General features: G+C 32.5%; 2 protein-coding genes across 2 annotated transcripts in view; one reads left to right on the forward strand and one right to left on the reverse strand.

The window, feature by feature from the left end:
* The window catches only part of LOC111701477 (protein piccolo), a 30,006-nt gene extending 28,885 nt beyond the window's left edge, over nt 1-1,121 (forward strand). Inside the window, exons 13-14 of the mRNA XM_023472773.1 lie at nt 143-227; nt 300-1,121. Of these exons, the coding sequence (XP_023328541.1) occupies nt 143-227; nt 300-413 (199 nt within the window). The 3' untranslated portion in view covers nt 414-1,121. The remainder of the gene's footprint in view (nt 1-142; nt 228-299) is intronic.
* Nucleotides 1,122-2,420: 1,299 nt separating this feature from the next.
* LOC111701478 (proteoglycan 4) lies at nt 2,421-11,996 on the reverse strand. The gene is made up of 7 exons (XM_023472774.1): nt 11,960-11,996; nt 9,345-9,714; nt 7,050-7,197; nt 6,126-6,272; nt 5,524-5,625; nt 4,762-4,877; nt 2,421-4,435 (listed from the first exon to the last, which is right to left on the reverse strand). Exons 2-7 carry the CDS (start codon nt 9,569-9,571, stop codon nt 2,668-2,670), a joined length of 2,508 nt encoding a protein of 835 aa, XP_023328542.1. The 5' UTR covers nt 9,572-9,714; nt 11,960-11,996; the 3' UTR covers nt 2,421-2,667.
* Between the last annotated feature and the right edge of the window lie 1,552 nt (nt 11,997-13,548).

Genomic DNA, 13,548 nt, shown 5'->3' on the forward strand with positions numbered 1-13,548 from the left:
ATGTACCAGCTATTGAACCTGCAGATGTACAGGCTAAACAGTGTACTGTACATTATATTTACTCTAGATGTGTATCTGTACCAACTATTGAACCTGCAGATGTACAGGCTAAACAGTGTACTGTACATTATATTTACTCTAGATGTGTATCTGTACCAGCTATTGAACCTGCAGATGTACAGGCTGAACAGTGTACTGTACAGATAGGACCTCCTGAATGTAACCCTGTAAGTATTAAAAAAGAAAGATTTAAATGTCTAATAATTTTTCCCACAAGTAAAAACCGTTTTTCTGTTTAGATCGAACTGATTCTACCGAAGCAGGTTTGTGTTGAGCTTGTTTATGGTCATGCATCCAAACCTGTTCATCCAGCTCAACCATCCTACTCTCCTTCTCAATATACACCTCTTTAATCCTTCCTTCTCAATATTCATCTCTTTTATCCTTCCTTCTCAATATTCATCTCTTTAATCCTTCCTTCTCAATATTCATCTCTTTTATCCTTCCTTCTCAATATTCATCTCTTTAATCCTTCCTTCTCAATATTCATCTCTTTAATCCTTCCTTATCAATATTTATTATTCCTCCTTCTTAATATTGATTACTTCTTCTTTCTCAATATTCATTACGATCCTTCTTAATTTACGTTACTCCTATCTTCTCAACATTCATTATGATCCTTCTTAATATTGATTACTTCTTCTTTCTCAATATTCATTACGATCCTTCTTAATATTCATTACTCCTTCCTTCTCAATATTCGTTACGATCCTTTTTAATATTCATTACTCCTTCCTTCTCAATATTCATTACGATCCTTCTTAATATTCATTACTCCTTCCTTCTCAATATTCATCACGATCCTTCTTAATATTCATTACTCCTTCCTTCTCAATATTCATTACGATCCTTCTTAAAATTCATTACGTCTTCCTTCTCAATATTCATTACGATCCTTCCTTCTTAATATTTATTGCTCCTCCTTCTGAATATTGATTATATTCTTCCTTCTTAATTTTCGTTACTCCTTCCTTCTCAATAAGTTCAAATGTATAAACCATATATTTTATATTATTATTGTTTTTCTAGTCATTGTTTATAATAAAGCTAAAAAGAATGTGTTTTTTGGTTTTTGTTTAAGAAAAAATTTATAATTGCAATTCTTTAAAAACTAACAAACAAAAAAAAGGAAAATGCGGAATTTTCTTTAGAATTGAATAAGATTTAACGAAAAATTCGCAAAATAATATGAGTAAAATAAAATGTTGACTGACATGGATTCATTGCGGCACACCAATCGGATTTTTTTAACTTAAAAGGCACAAAAAAAGGGAAGTCAAAGAATTATCATAATGGTTCTTATTTGAACAGATTTGCACAGATCATTTTTCGCAGATTTTTATTTTATTTTTAATTTTTATCTCTTTTAATTGACGATAGATGAAGTCGTGCCAAACATTTTTTTTAATTTTGAAAATATCTAAAACATAAATCAACCTAATCTTGAATGAAGGTATTAAAAGTCCAAATTTTTCACATCTTAACAATTTGTTAAGATACAAATACGGCATATTTTGAAAAGCACAGCTGAGTAGACTTAATAGTTATCAAAGATATTTAAACTGCTTAATAAAAATATTTAGAATAAAACTATAAACATTCATTCCCTTATTCCTTTATTTTGCTTGTCTGTTTGTCAAATAAACGTTAAAACGGGTTCTAATTTTTTCCTGGCATTTCAAATTACCAAAAGGCTGGTAGAAATATGAAAATTTTCCCTGAAAAAATTTTTTAATTTTAGAAAGCCATTGCCCCTAGAATCTCTCTAGAAGCGGATGATTCATTTTGGTGACTGTCCAGTTTTGCCTTATAACAGCTTGCTTTAGCTAGTTGAAAGTCGGCCCTGTACTTGATATGAACAGGAGTTTACAGTGCAATGTTAACAAAAAAATCCACGAAATTTTAAATTTTACAATTATAAAAAAAATTGCGGTTTAAAAAGCAGCAATGACCGATTTACAACTGTGCGCTTTAGACTTTCATCTGATCAAAAAGATTTCGTCGTTTCTCAAGCTTTAATAGTGTTTAATTCTGATAATTACTTCAATTGTTTCTTCAAAAGAAATGCGCAAGAAAGTTTTTCATGAACGATTTTATTAAATCGTGTTTGATTATTTGATATATATCTACGTACTTAAAGTAGTTATGGTTAGGGATATGTAGCTTGATATAAAAGTTGATTTGGTAAAGTTTATGAGGAAATTTTAGACTTCCAAGCGAAACTTGTAACTAAAATAGGGGACCTGAAAGCCTAGTTCTTTAAAAATTTCTAGATAGATTTGATAGGTTTATATTATTTATGAGTTGTGTTCTAAGTCTAACAGCTTTGATGTTGTGACAAAAAAAAATTCAAGTAAAAATAAGTTAAATATTTTATTTATTCCTATTTTTCTGCGGTTTTTTAGGGTAAAAATTTATTTACTTATCACAATTTTAAGCAAACACATTATACATAATTTGTTATTATTAAACCATAGCTAATCAGCTACTCGTAGGCCTGGGGCTTTATTTTTTGCATTAATTTACAATGAAAAAAGCAGATTCGAAAAATTGATTAAAAAATAGATAAAAATAATAAATAGTTCGTTCGCTTCCATAATTACAAATTTATCCTTTCCTATTCGCAGCATCAGCAGCAGCATCAGCCTCTGCAGCAGCTTTAGATGCTTCTCTGAGCCGCTTCATTTTAGCTCTTAGAGCAGCTAGCTTAGATTTACCAGCTTCAAACTCAGCGTCCATAAGAGCAAACTTGTTATCCGTCTCCTTTCTCATAGATCTCATTCCTGTAGTATCTTCCTCCTCCTCTTCCTCCTTCTTCTCTCCTTCCTTACCTTCAGCTTCTTTACTTGGTTCTGCTTTAGTTTCCGCAGGAACCATTTTCTCCTCAACCTTCTCTTCTTCTGCTGCAGGAGAAGGTTCTTCAACTTTAAGTTCTTCCTTCTTAACCGTTTCAGGTTTCTTCCATTTGGGAGTAGGTGTCGGTTCTTCAACTTTAGGCTCTTCTTTCTTTGCAGTTTCGGGTTTCTTCCACTTAGGAACAGGTTTTGATTCCTCAATTTTAGGTTCTTCTTTCTTAACGGTTTCAGGTTTCTTCCATTTTGGCGTAGGTTTCGGTTCTTCAACCTTTGATTCTTCTTTCTTAGTGGTTTCAGGTTTCTTCCATTTAGGAACAGGTTTGGGCTCTTCAGGTTTAGTTTCTTCTTTCTTAACCGTTTCAGGTTTTTTCCATTTAGGGGTAGGTTTGGGTTCCTCAATTTTAGGTTCCTCTTTTTTAATGGTATCGGTTTTCTTCCATTTTGGAACAGGTTTAGGTTCTTCAACCTTAGGCTCCTCTTTCTTAACGGTTTCAGATTTCTTCCATTTAGGAGCAGGTTTAGATTCCTCAACTTTAGGTTCTTCTTTTTTAATGGTTTGAGTTTTCTTCCATTTTGGAACAGGGTTGGACTCCTCAACCGGTTTAGGTTCTTCTTTCATTACCGTCTCAGGTTTTTTCCATTTCGGTGTAGGTTTAGGCTCTTCAACTTTAGGTTCTTTTTCAGCTGTTTCAGTTTTCTTCCATTTAGGAGCTGGGTTGGGCTCCTCTTTCTTAGCTTCTACTTTGGGTTCCTCCTTTTTAGGTTCTTCTGGAGAAATTGATTCTGGTTTCTTCCATTTTGGAGTAGATTTTGGTTCTTCAATTTTAGGTTCTTCTTTCTTTATAGCCTCAGGCTTTTTCCACTTTGGAAAAGTTTCGGATTCTTTAGAAGATTTCTCTTTCTTGCCGATGTCTGGTGTAAGATCTACAATGACAGTCTTCTCTTTAATTCCAGGCACTGCTTCTGATTTTTTCCAGCTGTAGGTTGGTTTTTTCTCCTCGTCCTGCTTTGGAACAGTATCTTGGCTAGCTGCAGCAGGTTTAGACCAGGAGTTGGTCAGAGGTTTAGAAACAGTTGTAGAACTAGTTTCTGAGTTGGAACTTTTCCTTTGATATTCTCCAGGTTTAGATTTATGTTCAGTCCTACTGGCATTGTTAGAGTGAACTGGAATGGAGGGTGTAGCAGTTTTCTGGAATGTTGATGTCTCTGTGTATGAGTTTATTTTTTTCTGGTTTTCGCTCTGAACCTTTTTAAGTTCTAGATCCTCTTCATACCTCTCCAGATCCTTTCTCCAGGATCCTTTCTTAGGAGCAGGTTCGGAGTAATCAGTATCTCTTGCAGTAGATTTCTCCCGGCTATAGGTGGAATACGTCTTGGGTGTTCCGGAGGAGGAAGTGTAAGTTTTAGGTTCGGAGATAACAACAGGGCGGATGATTATATCTTTGGTGGATGAATCCACATCTCTTTTACACTCCAGAGCATAGTCCCGAATCTTTGCGTCTGTACTTCGGTAAACATCCCTTAAATCAAGTAAAATAAAAATCATGTCATTTTTTACACTTTTAAAGAATTGATTTTGTTCAGGGGTGGGGAAGATTATCATACCCCCCCCCCCATCCTGAATTGTAAGTAAAAGAATAGAGTCTTCAGCACAATCTATGTCTTTGCAACCCAGTACTATAGACCGGCCTTGAATAGTTTGAATCAAATAATCTAAGTTTGATGGTTTACTGGTTTACACCAATAGGTTTCAAAGATATAGGGATTGCAAAATTTGAGTTTGTGTCAGAAGCTTAATCCCTTTGTTTCGTTTTAAGATTTAAAAAAAAGGTGAAATAATATCAACCTGGTGGCTTTAGTGCTCTCTTGTGCAACACGTTTATGAGCTGAGAGAACTTCTAGTTTCTCTTCATAACTCTCCATCTCCTTCCTCCATCCATAGTTTCTTGGCCCCTTATCCTCCTACACATGCAGGGTTCGGGTTGGATCAGATTTAAATACTTTTTTACAAACATTTTCACTCTCACAGAGGCATGCAGGCTTATTTATTTTGATCCCCCCCCCCCTCTCTTTATGTGAACACAAAATTTAGGGTTTTTGTTTGTTTGTTTTTTCTCGGTTTGGTTGAATATTTTTTTTTTTGTTAAAATTATCAAAGAATGTTTAAATGGCGTACTCTTGAGAGAATAAACATGGTATAAATCCCTGCAAAAAATGTTTTCCATTTAGCTCAGTTTGCTTATGTCTTATATTATTTCTGTTTTTAGAGTAAAATTTTTGCTTAGTGTAAGAATAACAAACTTTATCGCGTGTATGCTGAAAACATTTTATTTTCTTAAAAATGTTGAGGAGCAGCTTATAGTCAGGCTAAAAACTATTTTTAGAAAAGTGAGCCGTCTAAATAGTTGAACAGTTAAATTCGTATGTATCCTCTCTGTGGCTCTACTGAATTCATAGTTTGAAAATCAGAGTTTGTGGCTGAGATTTAATTATTTTCTCTATAAAACACACTATAAATTAATATTGTAAAGAGTGTTCTGGAAGCCTGGTATTGTTATCAAATAAAAATCCTAATTTTACAAATTAATGGTTTAATATGTTTCCAAACCTTGTAGATAATTTCTTTCGTGATGGCAGCACAAGTTTTAGCACTAAATCCTCCTGTATTCATGAATATATCGGATAAACAGGCTCTGCTTGCGTCCTGCTCCTAAATATATATAATATTTATATTCATTGTTTCTGCAAGCAAAATCAGCAATAGTTCTTATACAGAAACCACAACTAAAATGATCAATTTTCAGAAAGAGAAACATGAAGAGCTTACTAATTCTTGATTAGATAAAGCTTTTAAGGTACCGTTGTGAATTGAACATTTTATTCAGTAAATTCTAAGTCACTTTAATCTTTAGTCCTTTTAATAAATTGAAGGGGGTGGGGGAATCCATGCTTTGAAATATTAAAACCTTGTAGTTAATTACTTAGTTTTTGCAAAAAGTTAATTATGCAATAATTTAAAAAAGGGACACTCGCAGAATAAAATCAGAACAAAGTTGATCGACTTTTTAAAATTCGGTTGGCCTTATCTGAGATCAAATTATATCTATAAACGTCAAATTTAAAAAAAGATCTTTTTTTGAAGACATGGAACTAGTCCCGCAAGACAAAAGATAATTGAAAATCTTCCAAACCTGGAGTTCTCAATCCTACCTGCTGATAAGTGCTTGATTGGTTTATGATCTTTGAATATGCTTTCGATCTTCTCTCCTCCTCAACTATCTTATCAATCTCCTTCGTCTTGTCGTAGTCCCTGTACTTCTGCATTGTCAGGTACTTGTCGGCGTTCGTCGTCAAATCCTGAACAAAAAATTAATATTTCTACCTGAAAAACTTACTGAGCCGCTTCTGCTTTCAAATCGAGATTTTGTGCATTCAAAACAAAACAAAAAAGATAAGACATTTTGTTGCGATAGAAAATCTTAATTTTTTATTTTTCTCACAATACTAAAATTAATCAATTCTTTTTAAATACGCTAACGTCCATTTCTAATATTTTACAGAATCAGATCAGCATTTATTAAATAAAATTTTATCAATACTCAAATTAGTAAATATCTACATATAAGAGTTTTTGGTTTGCGGGTAAATGGTTTACTATAAAGGAATTGAGTTTTTGCCACAAACTCAAATCTTCTAATCCCAATAACTTTGCAGCCTGATGGTGCAAGGTTTTGATATTTCAAACTTTGATTATTTTATCTATAAGTATTAATAGTTTGAAATATTTAAGGTCTACGACAGTAGGTTACAAAGATATAGAGATTAGAAAATCAGAGTTTGTGGCAAAAAATCAACTCCTTTTCTAGAAAATTAGGTAGAATTAATATTTATAATAGCATGAATTCGATCTATTATAAAATTTTGCTTAGGTTCAGAATCAGGTTTAGGATTAGGATTAGGTTTTCGTTTTTGTGAGCAGTGTCTTTAAAACCCTTTCTGAATTCTTTTCATCAGGAAAATTACCATGCTAAACAATTGTTTTAAATTAATTACTCTTTTTTGCGCCCTTTTCCCTTTGTTTTTTGCTCCCTTTCCCCCCCCCCCTCCCCTTCCTGAACAAGCCACGTTTCTCACCTTGTAATCCTTTGCTTCATATTTCGAGTCTAAAATCGAGGTTCGAGGTCGGGTTGAAATCCTCTCAATACCGTTGAGGCTGAAATCTGAGGATCTATCCCTCAACCTAGGTTTTATAGGTGCACTTATCTCCAGGGAGCTACTTCTCCTAAAAAAATATTTTTTCAAAAGAACTTTCATGCATTTCTCTTTAAAAAAAATTTAGTTTTTTACTTGAAAAGCTGAAGTTTGCAAAATTTACCATGGAAAATGTATTAATATTTAACGCATCAGTTAAACGAAGACATGACAAGCGTAAACGAAAAAAAAGCGCGGGGACTTTGCAATTTCATAAACTATACTGTGAACATTCATTACATTAGACTGAAACTGAAATGAAAGCGAAAAGGGAAACGTTGAATAATTTCGAATTTTTTCCTATTTGCTTAATTGTATATTTTTATATAAATATAGGGTGGATCAAAAGCTTGGCAGGAGTTAGATAAATATTTATGCTCGATATTTAACAGATACATTTCCAAAATAAGATTTTTTACTGCTCCTTGCAACTATATGGGCATGGTGTGGATAAAACAAGAGTTTGTTTACATTTAAAATGAGTCAATAAAATTTGAAAAAGATGACAACACGTTTTTGATCATCCCTCTTTATTTTTTCTATTAAAATAGGATTTTAGAGCGCTTTCAGTAACAATTTCAGTTATTAAATGTTGCTTCTCAAGGCGCCATTTTGCTGTGAACAATATTAAACACAAAATTTCGCAGATTTTCATGCTTTAATTATTAAATTTTCAAAATACATCAATTTTAAATTTTTTTTCAGGCAGATTTTTTGAATTTCGACGAGTCTTTAACGTGGTCATGTTGCTACAAAAATGTAAGCCCGATCGATTTAGTCTTTTATTGGACACAGACAGACAGACAAACCAACTTTATATATATATATATATATATATAAATATATTATGGATTGGTTAAGCAATGTTTTGAAAATCGAAGAAAAGACTTAATCAAAGCTGTATTTATCCTTGAACTCTGCACTCACCGAATAATTTTACAAAAACTATTTTTATGTAAGTTTGAACTTTACTTTGTCCTCCGGTGGTCAGACTTTAGATTTAAAATATGTTTAGCAAAACATGGCGTCCGTCCAAGGTTGGATGTTTTAGCCTTGAACTCTAGAAAGTCTAATTTTCCTTGACTCATCTTTACCCCAGAGGCGTAGTTTAGAAAACCTGCTAGTTTAGAGGAGAAAAACTGGTAGTTTAGATGAGAAAACCTGGCAGTTTAGAGCTGAAAACTTGGTAGTTTAGAGGAGAAAACCTGGTAGTTTAGAGGAGAAACCTGGTAGTTTAGAGGAGAAATCTTGGTAGTTTAGAGTAAAAAACCTGGTAGTTTAAAGGAAAAAACCTGGTAGTTCAAAGGAGAAACCTGGTTGTTAAGCGGAGAAGACCTGGTAGTTTAGAGTAGAAACCTGGTAGTTTAGAGGAGAAAACGTGGTATTTTAGAAGAGAACACCTGGTAGTTTAGAGGAGAAAACCTGGTAGTTTAGAAGAGAACACCTGGTAGTTTAGAGGAGAACACCTGGTAGTTTAGATTAGAAAACCTGGTAGTTTAGAGGAGAAAACCTGGTAGTTTAGAGGAGAAAACCTGGTTGTTCAGAGAATAAGACCTGGTAGTTTAGAGTAGAAACCTGGCAGTTTAGAGGAGAAAACCTGGTAGTTTAGAAGAGAACACATGGTAGTTTAGAGGAGAAACCTTGCTAGTTTAGAGGAGAAAGCCTGGTAGTTTAGATTAGAAACCTGGTAATTTATATGAGAAAACCTGGTAGTTTAGAGGAGAAAACCTGGTAGTCTAGAGGAGAAAACCTGGTAGTTTTACGTTAAAGGTTTAGAATTATAAATTTGATTTTAAAAGTATAATTTTCAGGAACTGATCTTATTTTACATGTTTCATTTTGTAAATACTTAAAGGGACTGTTTGCGTAATGTAAGTGACCCTCCATGCAAAAATATGGAAGATAACGTCGTTTTTCTGACTTGAAAAGTGTTGATTTTATTGAATTTTATAAGCAAGAAATATGCAAGTCACTTTTGCAGAGAAATCACAAATAAAAATAAAGAGTTAAAGAAACGAAAACATTAAAATCTAATTTATACTTGATCAGACAAACCTGTTAAGGGTACCGTTGTAAATCGGGCTTTGTCATCTTTGCATGAAGGGTTACCTGAAATTATGCCTACAATCCCTTTAAGAAAACAAAAACAGAAATATTATAAGATATACATGACTGTACCTGTATTTTGCTGAGAAGTCAGCAGAATGATCCCTGGTTCTGGTTCTACTCCGTCCTGTATCTATGTAGCTGGTTTCTCTCTTCAGAGGTTCATAGGACGAGTTCCTGTTGGAGAGGGTGCTGGACCCGTACATGTACGCTGAGCTCCGATCCATCTCCGTCCTAACGGCCTCCAGCCGACTTGAGGCTCGAGACCTCGAGGAGTGGTAGCTCAGAGCTGTCGACATTGTATTACGGGGTTTCAAAGATATTGGAATGTTAAAAAGTTTGTTTCAAGAGGTTTCGTTGTTCAAGAGTTCGTCAAGTAAAAAGGAAAACCATGAACCTGGATTTGAACAGAGGATACAAGGTTACAAGCATTTTCACAGATCTGAAAAAAGAATTTTTTTAATAATTCTGGTTAAAGGAATTGAGTCTTTCCAATCACCATATCTTTACGGCTTGATGTTGTAAAACTTTAGAAAATTTAGACATTTTGATCTAGGAGAATTCATAGATTGAAATATCAAAGTTCTACGACGTTGGGTTGCAAAGATAAGGATTAGAGAATCAGAGTTTGTAGAAAATACTAGCAGTATTATTAACACAATAATATTATTTTTTAACTTTTATACAATTATTACTCTTATTTCTATTATTATAATTATCAGTACTTTTCTTCTCTATAACATAATCATTCAAGTTTTCATATTTAGTTTTGCAAAATCATTTAATAAATTCCATGCTGATATAATGTGCACAAGAAATATATACATATGTTGGTAATGAACATGTGTATCTGTAAGGTAAAAAAAGATATAAAAATCTTAAACCATGAAATTAAATGTCGTCTTACAAATGGTTCAAATCAACCCCATGCAATGGAAGAAAATCTTGGATGGATCAATTCATCCATGAATAAAATGCAGAAATGTATGGTCCAAGATAATTCCAAATAAAACTTAACTCAAAACAACATTAATTGATCTCGATATCCACAATTCTAAAGTTTTCAGCTCTGGTAAATCATTTCATAGTTTTCAGTGATGACGTTCACATATTATGTCAACATAAAGAATATAAGAAAATTGTGTTTTTCAATTTTATTTTCTGTGTTTTGAGCCAAAATTACGAAAATAGTTCAGGACATTTATACAACTTTCCGCAGATACAGATACAGATACAGATACAGATACAGATACAGATACAGATGCAGATGTAGATGTAGATGCAGAGATACAGACACAGATACAGATACAGATACAGATACAGATACAGATACAGATACAGATTTGACATAACATTAGTTGTTCCTAAAAATTCTTACACTAACCAAGAAGATCTTCATCCATCTAATTTCGAAGGAGATAATCTTTTCCAGGATTAAATTTAGAGATAGAATAAAATAATGTGACCCTTATGTCCTATTGAAATATAAATACTGTATAAAACAGTTAACTATATAAAAACGACGAGGACTGAATAAGTTTCTGGTTTTCCATTTTCTAGAATATAATTCAACGCGGCGTCTTTTTATGCCTTGCAAACTTTTCAATAGTTGAACCACTTCCTATAAGTTTTCTAGGTAAATTTAGAAAATTCTAAAACTTAGGAAAGTTTGGTCATTAAACTTAAACATTAAACTTTTGTTAAATACTTTAAATTTTCAAATCCTCAGTTTGTTGACAACTGAAGGATATTTCCCCCGAAATAAGAGGATGAAAGGGGGAGAGGGGTTTATTGACAAAAATATAACTAAATGGCAGTAAAGTTTAAAAAACAATCATTTTAAATCCAATTAAACAGAATAATATCATGAGAAAAACATGTTTACTCCCTTCTATCTCTACATTTTTTATACTAATATAATCTAATTCTAATAAACAGGACTCGACTCTTGTTAAAATCATTAGGTTTATCAGATACCTGGAGACTATAATATTGTATACCCGGAAACTATAGTGATATTGTAGGTGTTAGGTATTTTCCCAAAGGATTTTCCCGAGGGCAACTTCCAAAGTGACAATTTCCCAAGTGACAACTTTCCCATGAAGGAAAAACGGCATTTTCCCCATGAAGGAAGTATTAAATGAACATTTAAATGTTACATTTTTAAAAGAATTTTTCAACTTTTTAAGAAAAATACGCAACTTCAAAAAAAATTCTTTCAGTTTCTCTTAGCTAGTTAAGGCGGCCTACACCCTTTCTTCAAGGAGTATAAAATTGTATTAAAAGATCCTTATCATTATTTATGGTTAGGTAGGATGGGCTTGGGGGCCGAGCGCTTCAGCTATTACTTGTTCAAAAAAAATATAGTACATTATTTAAGAAAATATAGTAAATTATCTAAGGTTAGGTTAGTATATTGTATACCTGGAGACTAGGTATATTGTATACCTGGAGACTAGGTATATTGTATATCTGGAGACTAGGTTTATTGTATATCTGGAAACTAGGTATATTGTATACCTGGGAACTAAGTATATTGTATATCTGGAGACTAGGTATATTGTATATTGTATACATGGAGACTAGGTATATTGTATACCTGGGGACTAGGTATATTGTATACCTGGAGACTAGGTATATTGTATATCTGGAGACTAGGTATATTGTATATTGTATATTGTATTGACCTGAACCTGAGAGTACTAAGTATACACTGGTGTGTCTAACCTCCTTCAACTACTGACCTGCTCAGCTAGTATCTATCTATCTACTGCAGGATTCAGGGTCACCTACAGGGTCTAGGGGCAACAACAAGGAATTCTAACAAATCCTTTAATCCCCTAGACATTTTATTCAGAACACATTTTTTCAAGATTGAATTTTCCTTTTATATATTGGGGTGCATGGTTGCAATGTTTGTTACTTTTATTTGGTATGATTAAACATTTTTTCATATAACCCCCCCCCCCCTGCCCACCACCAAACAAACAATCCGGATATAGAATTGATTATGTAATGGGTGTTACCCCCAAGTTTCTAAATATAGGATTTTAAAATTTAAGATGCTTGCGTCACAAAAATCCGTTTAGTCTCTAGTCAGTATAGAACAAAGCTTATTCTGGAATATTTTTTTATGAAAATATAATTTTTAAATTAACGTTAAACATATGATTTAAGACTAAGATTGGTCAGTTGCAATGCTTGATTTTAATTGCTGCAAGTGATTTTCTAATTGTTATCTCTGAAAATGTGTCTTGAACTTTTATTTACGAATAAGTGTCAGTTCAAAGTCCTTTGGACGTCTTTTTTAAAGGCTCTCGGGTAATTATCCCCCTTCAAATTTACAATATATTAATTAATAACAATTATTGATAACACGCAAATTTAAAACACAAATTAAATATTTTTAGGTCATTTTAATGTTTTACAAACAATTTAAATTTAGAAAAGTAATTGTTCATTTTTAAGCTTGTATTTTAATGTTTAAAACAAATGCAAACATGCACTTGTGTGTCTAATAAAAAAAAATGAAAGCTTATTGACGAATTTATATTCTGATGTGTGAACCTTGTGTAAATCACCTCACTACAGATAAAAATTACATTTTGAAAAGTAAAAACAAAAATTAAAAATCCATCTTTTTGCCTTTTTTGGTGTCTTGTGATTTATATTCACCCCATAACAGATCGCATTTTTTTTTGAAATAAAGAAAATATGAATATGTTTTCGTCATTTCTTTGGGTCGGAAACTCCCAAGAAACCTCAGAAAGATATCATTGTAACAATGTTTTGTACGAACCTGTCAAGAATATTCTTAAATCTTGTGTTAACGAAGATCAATCATAACATCATATTTCCCGTTCAATCTTTATTGTAAAATCTTGAGATAATACTTTTAGTGTAACGTTTTAAGGTTATACTTTTAATGTAAAATCTTGATACAAAACTTTTATTGTAAAATCTGACAAAACTTTTATTGTAAAATCTTGAGACAAAACTTTTATTGTAATATCGTGAGATAATGCTTTTATTGTAAAATCTTGAGACAAAACTTTTATTGTAATATCGTGAGATAATACTTTTAATGTAAAATCTAGAGACAAAACTTTTATTGTAAAATCTCAGACAAAACTTTTATTGTAAAATCTGACAAAACTTTTATTGTAAAATCTTGAGACAAAACTTTTATTGTAATATCGTGAGATAATGCTTTTATTGTAATATCGTGAGATAATACTTTTATTGTAATATCGTGAGATAATGCTTTTATTGTAAA

This window comes from Eurytemora carolleeae, unplaced genomic scaffold (genome assembly GCF_000591075.1).
Source record: "Eurytemora carolleeae unplaced genomic scaffold, Eaff_2.0 scaffold372, whole genome shotgun sequence".
In the NCBI taxonomy this organism is placed as follows: domain Eukaryota; kingdom Metazoa; phylum Arthropoda; class Copepoda; order Calanoida; family Temoridae; genus Eurytemora; species Eurytemora carolleeae.